This window comes from Pristiophorus japonicus, chromosome 17, assembly GCF_044704955.1.
Source record: "Pristiophorus japonicus isolate sPriJap1 chromosome 17, sPriJap1.hap1, whole genome shotgun sequence".
In the NCBI taxonomy this organism is placed as follows: Eukaryota; Metazoa; Chordata; class Chondrichthyes; family Pristiophoridae; genus Pristiophorus; species Pristiophorus japonicus.
Window position 1 is genome coordinate 75,723,899 of NC_091993.1, and position 17,641 is coordinate 75,741,539.

At 46.0% G+C, this 17,641-nt stretch overlaps 1 protein-coding gene across 1 annotated transcript; it reads left to right on the forward strand.

Annotated features, from left to right (window-relative positions):
• Positions 1 to 4,093: 4,093 nt before the first annotated feature.
• On the forward strand, positions 4,094 to 5,868 carry mcee (methylmalonyl CoA epimerase). Its single transcript, XM_070859390.1, has one exon. The coding sequence runs from the start codon at positions 4,111 to 4,113 to the stop codon at positions 4,588 to 4,590; it is 480 nt and encodes a 159-aa protein (XP_070715491.1). The 5' UTR covers positions 4,094 to 4,110; the 3' UTR covers positions 4,591 to 5,868.
• The last annotated feature ends 11,773 nt before the right edge of the window (positions 5,869 to 17,641 follow it).

Here is a 17,641-nt window from a genome sequence, read left to right on the forward strand (position 1 = left end):
GGATCTAGCCTGGAGGCGATGTAGGTTGAACAGGTTCCCATTGGTTCTATAGTTTCGTTCCATTCATATATGTCCAAAATGGCGGACGGAATGGCAGCTCCCTAGGGAGCTCTCCCTGAACAGATTTCCCCCGGCCATCTGCTGCCATTCTTCACTCTTCTCTCCCGCAATCTTCCCCCCCCACCACCGTTTAAGCTCCCCCTGGCCCTAATAATGGGTACATTTCCTACCCCTAAAGTGTATCCCTTACCCATGAAACCTGTGCTGTAAGGGCAGCTACCTGGGCCCACTGCCCATTCCCCCAACCATGCCTGCTCACCTTCATCATGGAGCATCGGACTTACCTCCCTGCTGCCAAGACTTTCCACCTGGACCTTCCTGCTGTCAAGCCTTTCGCTCCCCACTGGACGTGTCCAACTCACCTGCTTCACCCGATCCCCGACGGCGTCCGGTCAGCCTCCGACCAGCTCCAGCCACAGGTTTGGGCCTTATCTTCTCTCTCCATCCTCATGTTCGGGCCTTCTTCCCTCCAGCTAGGCAACAGAGTTTGTGGCGGGGACCGAAAACAATGGCTTTGGTCTTCCTAATATTCAATTGGAGAAAATTTCTGCTCATCCAGCACTGGATGTCGGACAAGCAGACTGACAATTTAGAGATCGAGGCGAGGTCGAGGGAAGTGGCGGTGAGGTAGAGCAGGATGTTGTCAGTGTACATGTGGAAAGTGATGCTGTGTTTTCGGATGATGGCGCCAAGGGGCAACATGTAGATGACAAAAAGGAGGGGACCAAACTTAGATCCTTGGAGCATCCCAGAGGTAACAATGCGGGAGTGGGAAGAGAAGCCATTGCAGGTGATTCTCTGGCTACGATTAGATGGATAAGAATGGAACCAGGCGAGTGTAGTCCCACCCAGCTGGACGATGGTGGAGAGGTGTTGGAGGAGGATGGAGTGGTCAATCGTGTCAAAGGCTGCAGACAGGTCGAGAAGGGAAAGTTTGCCTTTGTCACAGTCACAAAGGATGTAATCTGTGACTTTGATGAGAGCCATTTTGGTACTGTGGCAGGCGGGATACTAGATTGGAAATATTCAAACATGGAATTGCAGGAAATGTATGCACAGATTTGGGAGGCGACAACACGTTCAAGGACTTTGGAGAGGAAAAGGAGGTTGGTGATGGGGCGGTGGTTTGGAGGAACAGAGGGGTCGAGGATTGGTTTTCTGAGGAGAGAGGTGATGACGGCAGATTGGCGGGAGAGGGGGACAGTACCTGAGGAGGGAGAACCGTTAACAATGTCAGCTAATATGGGAGTCACAAAAGGAAGTTGGATGGTCAGCAGTTTAGTGGGAATAGGGTCAAGGGAGCAGGAAGTGGGTCTGATGGACAAGCTGAGCTCAGAAAGGTCATGAGGGGAGATCGGAGAGAAACTGGCAAACGATATCAGGTGAGGGATCTTTAGAGGAAGTTTGGCCCAGTGGGCTAGGGGAAGAGGCAGAGGCGGACGAACAGATGGTCTCAATCTTAGAGGCAAGAAGTCCATGAGCTCCTCGCACTTATTGTCGGAGGTGAGGATGGAGACGGGGGAGAGGGGTTTAAAAAGGCGGTTTTCGGTGGAGAATAGAAGCCGGGGTTTATCCTTACATTCCAGAATGATTCTGGAATAGTGAGCGATTTTGGCAGACGAGAGCAGGACCCGATAATGCTTTAGAATCAGCCAGATTCTAGAGGTGAGTGGCTAAACCAGTTGTCTGCCATATTCTTCAAGTCTGCATCTCTTGGACTTAAGGGAGCGAAGATCAGGGCTGTACCGGGGGAAAGGCCAGGGTGAGAGAGAGTAATTGTTTTAACATGGACTAGGGCATCAAAGGTGGTGGTGAGAGTGTGGTTGAGCAGATCGGTAGCTGTAGAAATGTCATGGTGAATGGAGGGCCAAAGGCTGGACAGTTGGGAGTTCATAAGGACTGTTGCAAGAGAGTCGGGAGAGAGTTTTTTCCAGGGGCGGACACAGGAGGTAGTATCGGGGGTGGGGGTGGTGGAGAGTGATATGAGGAAGTGGTCCCAGCTAACGTCCTTGTGCGTAACATCTGACTCCTGGTATTTAGATAGGAGACGGGGTGAATTTTAGTTCCCACTGACCTTTAAATCAGCGGGTGTCTCCCGATCTCACCAGAACGTTGAACAAACACAATCCGTTACAGGGAGGACGCCACTTGTTTTAATCAGGACGTGCCTTCTGTCTCCTAGGGAGGGGACCACAAATATTTTGAGAAAGGGCAGTCATTTCAAACTGAAGTTGTCTTAAGCAGATAGTGAGACACAAAAACAAGTTCAGTTTTCAGTAAAGTTATTATTTCGGAATGGCTATTTGTTGATGCAGAACAATTCTACTTAACAACTTCACCATGGTGATTTCCTCCCATCTAGAACAATAATAGAGTAGAACATCCATTATCTTATAGCGCAGTAATATAGGACAGTAATATAGTGCAATAATACAACACAGTAATATGGCACAGTAATAGTGTGCTAATATAGTGCTTTAATTATAGTGCAGTAATAATAGCACAGTAACACGGTGCCTCATCATCATCGTAGGCAGTCCCTCGAAATCGAGGAAGACTTGCTTCCACTCTAAAAGTGAGTTCTCAGGTGACTGAACAGTCCAATATGGGAATTACAGTCTCTGTCACAGATGGGACAGACAGTGGTTGAAGGTTGAATGGGTGGGTGGGATGTCTGGTTTGCCACACGCTCCTTCCACTTGGTTTCTGAATGCTTTTGGCGACGAGACTTGAGGTGTTCAGTGCCCTCCCGGATGCTCTTCCTCCACTTTGGGCGGTCTTGGGCCAGGGACTCCCAGGTGCCTATGGGGATGTTGTGCAGTAATATACCACAGTAATATAGTGCAGTAATACAGTGCGGTAATATAGCACAGTAATAGAGTGTGGTAATACAATGTGGTAATATAGCGCAGTATCTAACCTGGGACCCTCCTCTTCCTCACCACTGGCATCAGCTGAAGTTTTGGAGCTAACTTTCATACATGTGCTGATGACCCACAACTTTACTTCTCCAACACTTCCCTCGACCCCACAAACACCTCTGTCCTGTCAGACTGCTTGTCCAACAGCGACAACTTGTATTCATACAGCGCCTTTAAAGTAGTAAAACATCCCAAGGCACTTCACAGCAGCGTTAACAAACAAAAAAGTTTGTATCTCCAGAGCTGACCGTGCGGGCGCAGGGAGAGCGGCCATTGCTCGAGATGCACCTACTACGTTTAGCTAAGGCCACCCCGCAGAGCTGGACAATGGAGGAGGATGGCGTGGTCTTTCTCGTGCGATAGCGAGGACAAGGAGTCATCAGTCACAGAGGGCGCTGGGTCCAGCAGAACCATGCTCACATAAATCATTTATGTGCAGTTTGGGGAGATGATGAGTGGAGGCTTGGCATATTCCTCACGGGGAGGGAAGATTGCTGGGAGAGTGCCCATAGGTTGTGCTGATGTTCCAGTTTGCTTGGGTAGCAGGCTGGCTGTTCGTACCCTGAGGCAGGAATGACTTGTGACCCTTTGTCCGGCTGTACCTTTGGCGAGGACCCAGGGGCAGCACGGCGCCAGCCCACACTGCGATATGTGTGAGCACTGGGTCCGTGCAGCAGAGCTGGTCTCCAGTCGTTTTGGTTAATCCTTTGGACTGGACCGAGACCTAGCTCTGTCAAGACTGTGTGGTGGCTGGTGTGCAACGGCCTCCCCACGTTAAAAAAATCCACGCACAGGCATCTTCCACCCTTCAAGATGTAGTTCAGGACCTGGAATATTAGGTCCTTCATTGAAACGCCTGTGAACGCATTGAACTCATCCCTTTTCGGCGTGGAAGCAAGTCATCATTGCTTCGAGGGACTGCCTATGATGATGATAGCACAGTAATAGTGCGGTCATACAGAGCAGTAATATAGCGCAAAAATATAGACAGTAATATAGTGCAGCAATATATTGTCCCCAGCAGGGTCCACGTGACTCAAATGTCAACCCCCAGTGCGGGCAGGGGGCGGGGCTTCCGCTGTGTCCGCCTCCAGTGCCAATAAAGTTGGTTGTGAAGAGCGGCAGCAAGATGGCGGCCTCCATGCTGAAGGTTGCCATGGGGACGGCGAGTCGGGCGCTGAGCTCGGGGGCCCGGGCCGCGCTCTGGAAGCTCGGGCGGCTGAACCATGTGGCGATCGCGGTGCCGGCGATGGACGAGGCCCGGGCCTTTTACCGGGACGTGCTGGGGGCGCGGGTCAGCGAGCCGGTGGCCCTGCCCGAGCACGGCGTCCTCACCGCCTTCGTGGAGCTGGGCGGCGCCAAGCTGGAGCTGCTGGAGCCGCTGGGCCCCGACAGCCCGGTCCGCCGCTTCCTGGACAGGAACCGCCAGGGCGGCGTGCACCACGTCTGCATCGAGGTGGACCACCTGGCCGCCGCCATCCAGCAGCTGCGGGCCCGCCAGGTGCGCACCCTCAGCCCCGAGGCCCGCATCGGAGCCCACGGCAAGCCCGTCATCTTCCTCCACCCCAAGGACTGCGGCGGGGTGCTGGTGGAGCTGGAGGAGGCCTGAGGCTGGCGGAGGGGCGCTGAATTAACTAATCTCCTCCCCTGACCTTGAAGCAGGAAATTGTGCGCTCCAGACGCCGCCTCAACACCCGGGGGATTTGGGACTTTACTTCAGGGGGACGATTACCTGGTCTTCCCACATTGCTGTTTGTGAGATCGTGCTGTGTGTAAATTGGTTGCCTCCTTCTGTCTGGATCCAAGTTTGTATCTGACAACACCCGGCCGATCTTGGCAGTGGCACTTTCTGATTGATCAAGACATTTGTGTGCCTTTATTTGAAGCACAGCCTACACCAAGTGGATTCGAAACCCAAATGAGTGACTCTTTTTTCCCCCACCAGGAACGCTTGGCAGATCTGGAATATGTCCGAAGATCTTTGCTCTACAAGAACAGCCCCACGGGGGAGGGAACATAAAAACATAAGAACTAGGAGCAGGAGTAGGCCACCTGGCCCCTCAAGCCTGCTCCGCCATTTAATAAGATCATGGCTGATCTGATCTTGGTCTCAGCTCCACTTCCCTGCCCGCTCCCCATAACCCTTTATTCCCATTTCACTTAAAAAATCTGCCTATCTCTGCCTTAAATATATTCAATGACCCAACCTTCACAGCTCTCTGGGGCAGAGAATCCATAGATTTACAACCGCTGAGAAGAAATTCCTCCTCATCTCAGTCTCAGAATAAGGGGATGCCCATTTAAAACTATGTCCCTTAGTTTTAGTTTCCCCTATGTGTGGAAATATCCTCTCTGCATCCACCTTGTCGAGCCTCCTCATTATCCTATATGTTTCGATAAGATCGCCTCTCATTCTTCTGAACTCCAATGAGTAGAGGCCCAACCTACTCAAATCTATCTTCATAAGTCAACCTCCTCATCTCAAGAATCAACCTAGCGAACCTTCTCTGAACCGCCTCCAATGCAAGTATATCCTTCCTTAAATACGGAGACCAAAACTGTAAGCAGTAGTCCAGGTGTGGCCTCACCAATACTCTGTACAGTTGAAGCGAGAGTTACTTTATGAAACAATCTGTATGATCAGTCTGATGAAAGGTCATCGACCTAAGACGCTAACTCTGATTCTCCGCAGATGCTGCCCAGACCTGCTGAGCGTTTCCAGCATGTTCGTTTTTTATTTCAGATTGCCACCATCTGCAGTATTTTGCTTCTGTATAATCAGTCTCCTGCTCCACTTCCTTGCCCATTGCCTGTAAATTTAAACTTGGGATATTCTTAATTCTTTTCAGATCAATATTAATAAACGAGGAGTGATATTTGTGGACAACTTGTTTTGTTAAATTTTACACTTATGTGCATTGGGACAAATCTAAATGTTAAATTTATATTCTGACATGTTTAGAATGTTCCTCCATAGATGTTTATTAGTGAGGCTGCACCATGTTCTAACTCTGCTAACGAGATCACAAGTTCAAATGAAAATGCCCTTTGACGCAGTTGATCTCAACCGTTTCAATGTGTCAGCCTTAGTTTGCTTGGTAGCACTCTTGTCTATGAGTCACAAGGCTGTGGGTTCAGGTCTCGTGCCAAGACTTGAGCACATAATCTAGGCTGACGCTTCAGTGCAGCACCGAGGACTGCTGTCTTTTAGATGAGTCTTCTCTCAGATGGATGTAAAAGAATCCCAAGGCACTATTTCAAAGAGGAGCAAGGGAGATCTCCCCAGTGTCCTGGCCAATATTTATCACTAACCCAGATTATATGGTCTTATCACATTGCTGTTTGTGAGACCTTGCTCATGTAAATTCCCTACATCACAGCCTTAATTTTTGTACATTGTTGTAAAGTGAATTGCTTTGAGATGTCTTGAGTTCGTGACGGGTGCAATATAAATGCAGAATGGCAACTTACTGTCTTCCCATTTAGTTGATTCTTAAATGTGTCCAGTGTCTTGGACCTTGTAGCCCTGCCCATCCCATTCCAGCTCCATCTATTTCTCTGCAAGGTCTGTCTCCCTGCAATGGGCATATTTAAAATTCAGTGAGTCACCCCCTGAATGTCAACACAGCCTGACCTGCGATCATTTCCTGTATTTTTTGTTTATTTCCCAGTTTCAGTATTTCTTCTTCTGTCACTCTGCTTTTCTCAAATGTTCTCAGACTTTTCCCTTCCCTACGCAACAACAACAGCATTCAAAAGGGTAATCATGTTATTGTAAAAGACTTTGGAATGCCCTGGGGACATGATAGGATCTTGTACCAACGCAGGTTTGTTCAGTCTTTTGTAGTGTTGCTAGCAGTGCATGCTGGAGGAAGTTTCCTTGGATCCCAGTGGCCTTGTAGTACCTTGTTCATGCATTAACCTGGCAGTGATTGTTGTCGAGCTAAGTGAGCAGAGTGGTGTATGTGCATCTTGTTTGAGTCCAGTCCTATCCCTCGCCTACAGTGACCATCGCGGGTTACTGAGTCGTGAACAGCAGTGTCGTATTTTGCTCTTTTCACTCAGCCAGGGAATGCTGAAATATATTGGGGCCTACCTGAAATCTTTTCTCTTTCAAATGCTGACTGGCCTTTAGTGCATCCTGACCAGCGCTCCTCAGTCAGAGAATCGGCCCTGAGGTGCACTAATTCTCATCAGACTCCGTGTGGTGCAACAGGTTTCATGTCATAGAATTTTTACAGCACAGAAGGAGGCCATTCAGCCCTCATTGCCTGTGCCAGCTCTTTGAAAGAGCGATTCAGTTAGTCCCACTCTGCTCTTTCCCCACAACCCTGCAAGTTTTTATTTTACAGGTAAACATCCAACTCCCTTTTTAAAAGTTACGATTGAATCTGCTTCCACCACCCTTTCAGGCTGTGCATTCCAGATCGTAACGACTCGCTGTATTTAAAATTTAAAAACAATTCTTCTCACCCCCTTCTGGTTCTTTTGCCACTTACCTTTAAATCTGCGTCCTCTGGTTACCGACCTACCCATCAGCGGAAACCGTTTCTCTATCTACTGTTATCAAAACCCCTTATGATTTTGAACACCTCTATTAAATCTCTCCTTAACCTTTTCTGCTCCAAGGAGAACAATCCCAGCCTCTCCAGTCTCTCCACATAAGTCCCTTATCCCTGATGCCATTCTATTTTTAGCGTCGGTTGTGGCTCAGTGGGTAGCACACTCTCCTGAGTCAGAAGGTTGTGGGCTCAAGTCTCACGCCAGGGACTTGAGCACAAAAAATCTAGGCTGACACTCCAGTGCAGTGCTGAGGGGGGGCCGTTAAACCGAGATCCTGTTGGACCTCTCAGTTGGATATAAAAGATTCCATGGCACTATTTCGAAGAAGAGCAGGGGAGTTATCCCCGATGTCCTGGCCAATATTTATCCCTCAATCAACATAACAAAAAAAGATTATCTGGTGATTATCACATTGCTGTTTGTGGGAGCTTGCTTATGTGCAATTTGGCTGCCGCGTTTCCTACATTACAACAGTGACTACACTTCAAAAGTACTTCATTGACTGTAAAGCGCTTTGAGATGTCCGGTGATCGTGAAAGGCGCTATATAAATCCAAGTCTTTTATAAAAAAAAATTATTTCAAATACCATTTTAATTGAGCCAGAAAAATAGGAAGGATATTGATCTGTTTTGCATTTTTATGCATCTAAATTACATCCAACTAGCCCGGGGGGGGCAGCGGACCACTTTTCTGCCTCCTGGCCTGGGAGTGGTGGTTCACGCTGGGGTCCAGGGCAGCCTGAGGAAAAGTGTGTTCGAAGATCAGGCCCTCAAATCTACCATCAAACTCATGGTCTACAGGGCTGTTTTAATACCCGCCCTCCTGTATGGCTCAGAGACGTGGACCATATACAGTAGACGCCTCAAATCGCTGGAGAAATACCACCAACGATGTCTCTGCAAGATCCTGCAAATCCCCTAGGAGGACAGATGCACCAATGTTGGCGTCCTCGACCAGGCCAACATCCCCAGCATTGAAGCATTGACCACACTCGACCAGCTGCGCTGGGCAGGTCACATTGTTCACAGGCCTGACAAGACTCCCAAAGCAAGCGCTCTATTCGGAACTCCTACACGGCAAGCGAGCCCAAGGTGGGCAGAGGAAACGTTTCAAGGACACCCTCAAAGCCTCCTTGATAAAGTGCAACATCCCCACTGACACCTGGAAGTCCCTGGCCCAAGACCGCCCTAAGTGGAGGAAGTGCATCCGGGAGGGCGCTGGGCACCTCGAGTCTCATCACCGAGAGCATGCAGAAGCCAAGCGCAGGCAGCGGAAGGAGCGTGCGGCAAACCAATCCCACCCACCCTTTACTTCAGCGACTGTCTGTCCCACCTGTGACAGAGGCTGTAATTCCCGTATTGGACTGTTCAGTCACCCTAAGAACTCATTTTTAGAGTGGAAACAAGTCTTCCTCGATTTCGAGAGACTGCCTATGATGATGACAGCTCTCAGACACCTGGCCCACGTGACCACTGCTCATGTATAAACTAGACTGTGGAGGGAATCATAGCCGAGGTGGATCCTGTTCCCCAACCTGATGTCCACACAAACGTTTTCCAGTAAGTGTTCCTGAATTGCACCCAGGAGTGGGCACTTGGCTGATTTCTCTTCCTTCAGTGTAAGGACACTGAGACCAACTCGAGCAGTCCAACTGAACCGAGCAAACTCCGTACAGACCAGAATCGAATCGGGGACCTGTCTAGTCTCTAAGGAGAGAGCTTGTACCTGTATTTGCATCGCAGGACTTCCCAAACTGCTTTACAACCAACGAAGTACTTTTGAAGTGTAGTCACTGTAGTAATATATGGTTTTTAAACCATAATAAATATTTTAATGGCAGCTTTGGTACAAATCTTTTTAAATACAGGCAATTAATTTACAGGTTTATTGGTTAAGTTAACAAAAAAAAACATTTAAAGGAACCTTAATAAATCAAATTAAAATTCTGTTCCCGGGGGTGATGATGCACTTGGCCATGCCCAGGAGCAGTCCCACGAGGAGGTCTGCCCGCTCCCATCGGCACCGGATGCCCAAAGATCAGGAGTGTGGGACTGAAGTGCAACCAGAATTTGAGGAGCAACCCCTTCAAATATTGGAAGAGGGGCTGCAACCTCTCGCACCCTACATAAACATGGAACACTGACTCCTCTAGACCGCAGAAAATGCAGGCTGCCTGGCATTCCGTGAAAAACCCTATTGCACGAGATTGCTCCGTGCAACGCCCTCCAGGTCAAGTTCCAGCTTTGGTACAAAGTGAGATTGCGGTGCAGATAATGGTATAAATATTATAAAACTTCAGTATTTTTTGAATGGAATAAATCTGAGAATAACAAGGAGTTCGGAGCAGAAATGGGCAGTTCTGATGGACAGGAGCCAACTGGGGGCTCTGTTTATCCAACCAGCTCCCAGCTCTTGTTGTCCACCTGCAGAACTCTTACACAATACCTTTCTGAAAAGCCTGCAGTTCTGAGCTTTTAAGGGGATTCCAGTAGCAGAATTTTCCTCTGACGTACTGTTATTGATTCTGTTACAAAGTAGTTAAGTTACCAACCAAAGTAAATAGTGTTAACCGTCATACAAAATAGAGCAAATCCCAACCAAAAGTGGATTGAGCAATTCCATCTCCCTCACCCTGGGTGGGATCCAGATCCACAGGCACGGTCAGGCCTCCCACTTTGCCACTGCTCTGCTGGGCCAGGATCGTGAGCCCATGTGTCCAGTCTCACTCATTTGGGTTTAAAATGCCCCTTCTGTGGAGTTAGGTCACTCGCCAAGTAAATGGGTTCGGGGTCTGGCTCACTCCTTTTTGATACTAAATCTCACACGATGTTGATGACAGCTCTGACAGTGAGTTGCCAGCAAGCTATTCACTAATGAAAGGAAGCAACAGTTTGATGGCACCTGCCCAACCCGGGACTTCCACCATCTAAAAGGACAAGGGCAGCAGATGCTCGGGAACACCATCACCTTCAAGTTCCCCTCTAAGTCATACACAATCCTGACTTGGAAATATATCGGCATTCCTTCATTGTCACTGGGTCAAAATACTGGAACTCCCTAATAACACACTAGGGGAGTACCTTCACCACACGGACTGTAGCAGTTCAAGCAAGTAGCTCACCACCACCTTCGCAAGGGCAATTAGGGATGGGCAATTAATACAGGCCAGTGATGCCCACATCCTGTTTTCAAAACAGTTGCACGCGATCCTGCAAATGTGCAGTTCCAGCAGGATCATTACATGATGATCAGGAACTAGAACAATATTTGATCACTAGATGCCTCACTGTTTATTCAAAATACATAAAAATCCATTTAAAGTAGAATTTTTCTTCTTTCAATGCAGGATGACAGGAGGCGGCCATTTGGCCCCTTGAGCCTGCTCCGCCATTCAATAAGATCACGATGGTACAGTAGACTCTCACTGCGGCCCCAATGATTTTTATAATGCACACAATCTGGAACAGGGTGCAGTAGGTTAGTGTAGCAGAATGCCCTTTCACTCCTGGAAAACAGGTTCCGATCCAGCCCAAGGTAATGGTATGAAAGTCCCTGTGGCTAGCTGTAAGGGTACTTTGTGAAATGAGCTTAGGCAATCAGAACTGAGGCACAAACCACCCTGGTCTGGTACTATATTGGCTATTTCAGGGACCCTGTAACAATGGCTGCTGTAAGAGCTCTTATTGATGGGCAATAAATGCTAGCTATGCCCATACTCTCGAGAATTAGTTCAAAAATATTCACACTGGTACAGTGTGGTTGCTGCTGCGGTTGAAATTCTAATAATTAAAAAAAACAATTCCATCCATTTAAAGTAGACATGTTTTTCTAAGGCTTTAAGCCAAGACATTGAGAGAAATGTGGTGTCACTTCTTCAAAGTACAATGTACAAGGTTAACCTTGAATAGAAGACACCCACAGGCTCCAAGCTGCTGTTATTGAACACACAACTTTGCAAACTATAAACTCTACAATCACTATCAACTGCATGGAGGGAGGAAAAAATAGTTTGGATGTTTCTGTACATACTGAAAGCAGACATTATTGTTGAAGCGAGGCAGCAGCATTCTCAGAGGGTTGGCTAAAATAACTTACATTTATATAGCGCCTTTCACGACCTCAGGATGTCTCAAAGTGCTTTGCAATCAATGAAATATTTTTGAAGTGTAGTCACTGTTGTAATGTCGGAAACACGGCAGCCATGTTGCACGCAGCAGGATCCCACAAACAACAATGAAATAAATGACCAGATAATCCCACTTGGGTGTTGTTTGAGGGATAAATATTGGCCAGGACACCGGGGAGAACTCACTGCTCTTCTTCGAATAGTGCCGTGGGATCTTTTATATCCACCTGAGAGGGAAGATGGAAACTCAGTTCAATGTCTCATCCGAAAATCGGCACCTTCAACAGTGCAGCACTCCTTCAGCACTGCACTGGAGTGTCAGCCTGGATTATTTGCTCAATGTGGTATGGTTGGAATCATTTGTAGTTTCACATTAAATGTGCAGATCAACTGTTCAGTTAAATAGAAAACTCAAGTCCAAACTGAAAATAAAAGTCTGGATTGCTTCCTCTTTGAAAAGCAGTGTGACACCTGGCATCAAAAACCTGATAAACTTACTCTCAAAGCAATCCATTGAAAACACCCCATGTTTTTTATATGTGGATGAAATAGCTAACTGTTTGGGGGAACAAGGCACTGGAGGAGTGCTTGTACTGAAATGCCTTGGAGCCCAAAGATTCACTTTTGGTGGTTTGACTCTGCTCATGGAGAGTGTTTATGGAGAGTGACCTCTGTGCATCACTCTCCCTTGTTTACTTTGGTCAGGTGCACTGAGCTTGTGAAGCCGGCTCCCTCAATCTCACCTCTGTAAACCCACATGTGATTCGTCCTACAATGCAGAGTGTGGACAGTTTATACTTCGGAGTGCATCCTGCGACAAAATTGTAGTATTTTTGTCTGTCTAGTTTTGGCTTGGTGGCTGTCCCTTTAAATCCAGCCATACTACACAAGATTGTCATCGGAAAATTAAAGGGAGACTGACTAGTGCCCCCAGCCTGGAGAGATTATGAGGAAAAGGACTATGCAAAAGTTGCCTTTTAACGCAATAGGTTAACATTAGATTGCAACTCTTAACAATTTTATCCATGGGTTACATAATAGGCTTTCTACTCTGTGTTTTCATCATCATAGGCAGTCCCTCGGAATCAAGGAAGACTTGCTTCCACTCTTAGGTGCTGAACAGTCCAATACCACAGTCCCTGTCACAGGTGGGGCAGATAGTCTTTGAGGGTAAGGGAGGGTGGGATTGGTTTGCCGCACGCTCTTTCTGCTGCCTGCACTTGATTTTTGCATGCTCTCGGCGATGAGACTCGAGGTGCTCAGCGCCCACCCGAATGCCCTTCCTTCACTTAGGGTGGTCTTTGGGAATCTTAGGTGTCAGTTGGGATGTTGCACTTTATCAGGGAGGCTTTGAGGGTGTCCTTATAATGTTTCCTCTGCCCACCTTTGGCTCGTTTGCTGTGAAGGAGTTCTGAGTAGAGCGCTTGCTTTGGGAGTCTTGTGTCTGGCATGCGAACAATGTGGCCTGCCCAGCGGAACTGATCGAGTGTGGTCAGTGCTTCAATGCAGCGCTTGAATATGTTTTGTAGCACTATTAGATCATTCATTGTTCGTATAATACATTTGCTGAAAATGAGCACTGATGTGATGCTCTACATCTTTCTAAGACTAGAGAAAGAAAAGAAAGACTTGGATTCATATAGCACCTTTCACAACCTCAGGACATCCCAAAGCACTTTACAGCCAATGAAGTACTTTTGAAGTGTAGTCACTGTTGTAATGTAGATCCTATTGGGGCATAGAATAAATCACAGTGGCTTAGAAATAATGAATAGACAGCATATTCTATTTCGTGATCCTGTGTTACTAAAAGCTGAATTAGATCTCAAGGCTAGGAGAAACTTACAAAGGTATACAGCGTTGGGACTCGCCCGTGACAGTGATCTAAAATAGAAGAGCCAAAATATCTAGAGTAAGCAGCATTGAAATGACACAAAAATGTAACAGCCTTAACGGAGGGAGATCTGTAATGCGTAATTGCACAATACGCCCAAAATGACGCACAGGAAAAGACCAGCTGGTCCATCAAGCCTACCACACACTTAAGAATGCCTGGAGCATCAAGACCAGACGCTTCCTACTCCATGCGCAGCCATATAATCTCCTGGGAGAGGCAAAAATACAGAGAAAAACCCAGAACCAAAAGGGAAAAATAACGCTGGAAAATTCCATGGTTGAAGGGAACAGGGATTGGAGATGGTGCTGCAACATTGCATCCCATTCCTTGGATTCCCTGCAAGTGTGGCTCCTCAAAGGCAGAGCAGGATCACCCCTGGTAATACAAGAGCACAGTTAACACACTCCAGTTTCCTGATCAAACTCAATTAACATATTAATATTACAGAACCTCTTCAACTTGAAGCTGTTTTACAAATGTTTTGGTTGACAGTGCTCTGAATTTACAGGATGCTATTCTGAGCACCAGCAGAAACTGAGGAACCATTGTGCATGCATTTCAGCTGTTGCTGTTCTGGCAGCAGCTGCATTGCCCACATTTATAATGTAATCTTGATGGGGAAAAAAAGCCAAGGCTGTAAAATAAATGGGGTTTGGAATCAATTAACACCATCAATGAGAGAGATGGGTGATAGCTCATTAGAAAGAAGGGCGAGAAGGATAAATAGATGGAAATGATCAGAAGGTGTGTAGAACACGATGGGCTGCTGGGACCATGGAACTATTATAGAAGGGAAAATAAATTAATAAAAGTAAAACCATGTAGGTTGTAAAGTCACAGAAATTCTGAGTTTTTTTTCTCCCAATTTACCTTCAGCAGACACTGAGAAACATTGTAGAACCTTTTCACAGTAAATGGGAAATGTAGAGTGCATTGACATGATCTGTGGAATCACAGGCTTAATGTAGTGAACGATCATGTCTCATTCCAATACTTTAAGTACCACAGGCATATGGGTGATGTGTTAAAGCACTATCCAGAAACACTGGCATTTCACGTCTGGGATCCAGCTGTGAACGGCTAAGATTAAAGTTTCTCAAATGGCTGTGAGGATCCAAGATGAAGCGAGTTCAGGTTTATGTAATGGAAATGAGCTCACAGTAGAAACAAATCCACAGTTCAGCACCTATTATTCTCACCAATGGCCCAAAGATAGTTGTTGCAGAATATGTTGATTGATGCCCACCAGCACTGTAGGAATGTTGTTTGAGATTAATCTTAATGATCACTGTCAGGGCAGTGCAGAGTGCCCTGTATCTAGTAATGCACCTGATTTGGGAGTCATCAGCACACACAGTGAGGAAAGTGGAAAAATATTCCACACGCTCAAGTACAAAAATTCACCCTGTAAAAACCCTCGCTCTTTCATATTGACAAATGAAGGAGCAATTTTTTATAAAATTGTAGCTGAACTTTATGATTAAGCAAACCCTTTGTCTTTATATTAACCGATCACACAATCTAACAGGACTTAGTACTGCACGCAAGGGAAACATAAACTGCAAGTTAATGATTAGAAATCTAATCATTCACAGTGACTTATTTTCTCAAGTCACCTGCTAATGCGAACACTGAGGCGTTTAGTTTGATTGCACCAGTGATTCATTCTGCTGGTTCTTAAAAAAAAGACCTTTGCCATAATGTAGTTAATACGGTCTATACAGCATGGTCAGTTTTGGTTTATAAACTATGGTGCTGTTTCCAGTCCAGCTGCCGTTCTAATTAGATTCAGGAAACACTAAAAGCATGAAATACTTTAAGATTAACTTATTGCTAACCTTCAAGTCATACACCAGAACAGTTAATCGCTGCTACCAGGCAAGGAGAAAATGTGCACCTTGAAATTACTTTTTACAATGTAGATGAAATGTAAAATGCTCAGAGGACATTATACTATATAAAGACTAGCTGGAATTTAAAAATAGGAAAAAAAACTTAGAAGTTTACTGTGTTACTATGCCAGGCTGCCTGTTGCACAGCAAATTAGGAAGAAACATACAGAATATCTTCTACAAGTCAAACCCTCCTGAACAATTGTAGAGCTGTAGGTTCCTCACATACCTACATCAGTTTAGCACTTTTTTAAAAAAAAGATTACAGATCAGAAAGCCCATTCAGCCTTCCATAGCAACCTACATATCCCTGCACCCCATCACCACATGTGCCTCTTGAATCACTCCAGAAACTTGGCCTCCAATACCCTCCCTTAAAAAGACTGTTGCAGGTAATAATCACTTTGCGAAATGACATACTTTCTGACATCAGTCCTAAAATGACCTCTGAATAGTTTAACTTGTATCCCCTTCTCCTTTAGTCATGGTTTAACTTCAAAGTGCTTTGGATTTATTTTTTCAATTCCACGTGGTATCATATATCTCTACAGTTCCTTCTCATTGACCTGCTTTCAAGGCTGAAGATTATTTCTAACATTTCCTGATACACTAACCTATTAACGGGGTTTGGAGGGTGTGGAGGCAGGGGGGGTTGGTTGTACATTTGTACGGGAAACCCAAAAGTAAAGGTTTCCCGGATGTCTTGCAGATATTAACTTTAGGGCGTCCTTTCAATGTTTTTTTCTGCGGGTTCCTGCCCAACTCCCAGCCTGATTGACAGGATGGGTGCCCATCTGGTGGGAAAGCCTGCGATACAAGGCCGCAGCCGAGAAGCTCGTTATCGGTAGGGCAAATTGAGGTGGGGGGTGGGGGAGAAAAGAGGGCAATTGTGGAGGTTAGCTCGTTGGGCTGTGGGAAACACTCCTGCTGACCCACAAAAGCAGTGATGGAAATGCATTTACCTTAAGGATTCAAGCCTTCTCTCCTCCAGTTAACTTCTGGGTTTCCGAGAAACCAAGCCAAAAAGGGTTATAAATAAAAAGCCTGTAAAAATGGAGGCACGTAGCCTCCTTAAAAGTTTTCACCGACCAACCACCCTTCTCTTTCAGCCAATTCCTAATCCACCTCCCAAGTTTTACTTAGAATTTCATTTTAAAACCAAAGGCTTTCTAGAAGTCCTGCTTTCCAATATCCAACTGGTTTGTCATTTCCTCAAAAAAAAAATCAAAAGATTGGTCAGGCCTCTTCCTGAAAACGTTGTCATGTCACTTACATATATTCAAATCACAGATAGATAGATTTTTAACCAAGGGAATTAAGGGTTATGGGGAGCGGGCGGGTAAGTGGAGCTGATTCCACGCCAGATCTTATGTTCTTAAGTTCTTATGTTCTTTTTTGTTTTTAATGTTGGGGAAGTCCAGAACCAGAGGTCACAGTCTAAGGATAAGTGGTAAGCCATTTACGACCGAGATGAGGAGAGACTTCTTCACCCAGAGAGTGGTGAACCTGTGGAATTCTCTGCCACAGAAAGTTTTTGAGGCCAATTCACTAAATATATTCAAAAAGGAGTTAGATGTAGTCCTTACTACTAAGGGGATCAAGGGGTATGCATGTTCAGCCATGAACTCATTGAATGGTGGTGCAGGCTCAAAGGGCTGAATGGCCTACTCCTGCACCTATTTTTTAATGTTTCTATATAGGCAATTCTCAAAATGTGTTCCTAATGATCAGTTTTATTATTTTGCCATTTATTAAGGAATCAGGTGTTTGTACTATCCAGGTTTGTTCTGGTACCCTACGTATAAAAATCCGCTTGATTCTAATTCAGCGAGACGTCTTTATTTGCACATTCCCTCATGACCTCAGCACTTTTAGATTCTGTCCTTAGTCTCACTTCACACCATTAGGTTTGGAACAGTCAACCCTCATTTGGTGCCTCGATCAACATCATTAACTGTAGTTGTGGAGTCTCCTATGGTGGGTGGTGTGTTACCAATGTCTCTTCTGGTGAGTACTTTGCAAGTAATCTTTTACAATGTTAACTATTTTCAGTCATTTGTGACCCCATTTAATCTCCATTCTTTGTTATAGTGAGATACATCACCGTTATGCTTACTTCTACAGCTAGACTAATTTCTAGTTCCTTCTGACGTTCTTTATTCTCCCCAGTGGGTTCCCCTC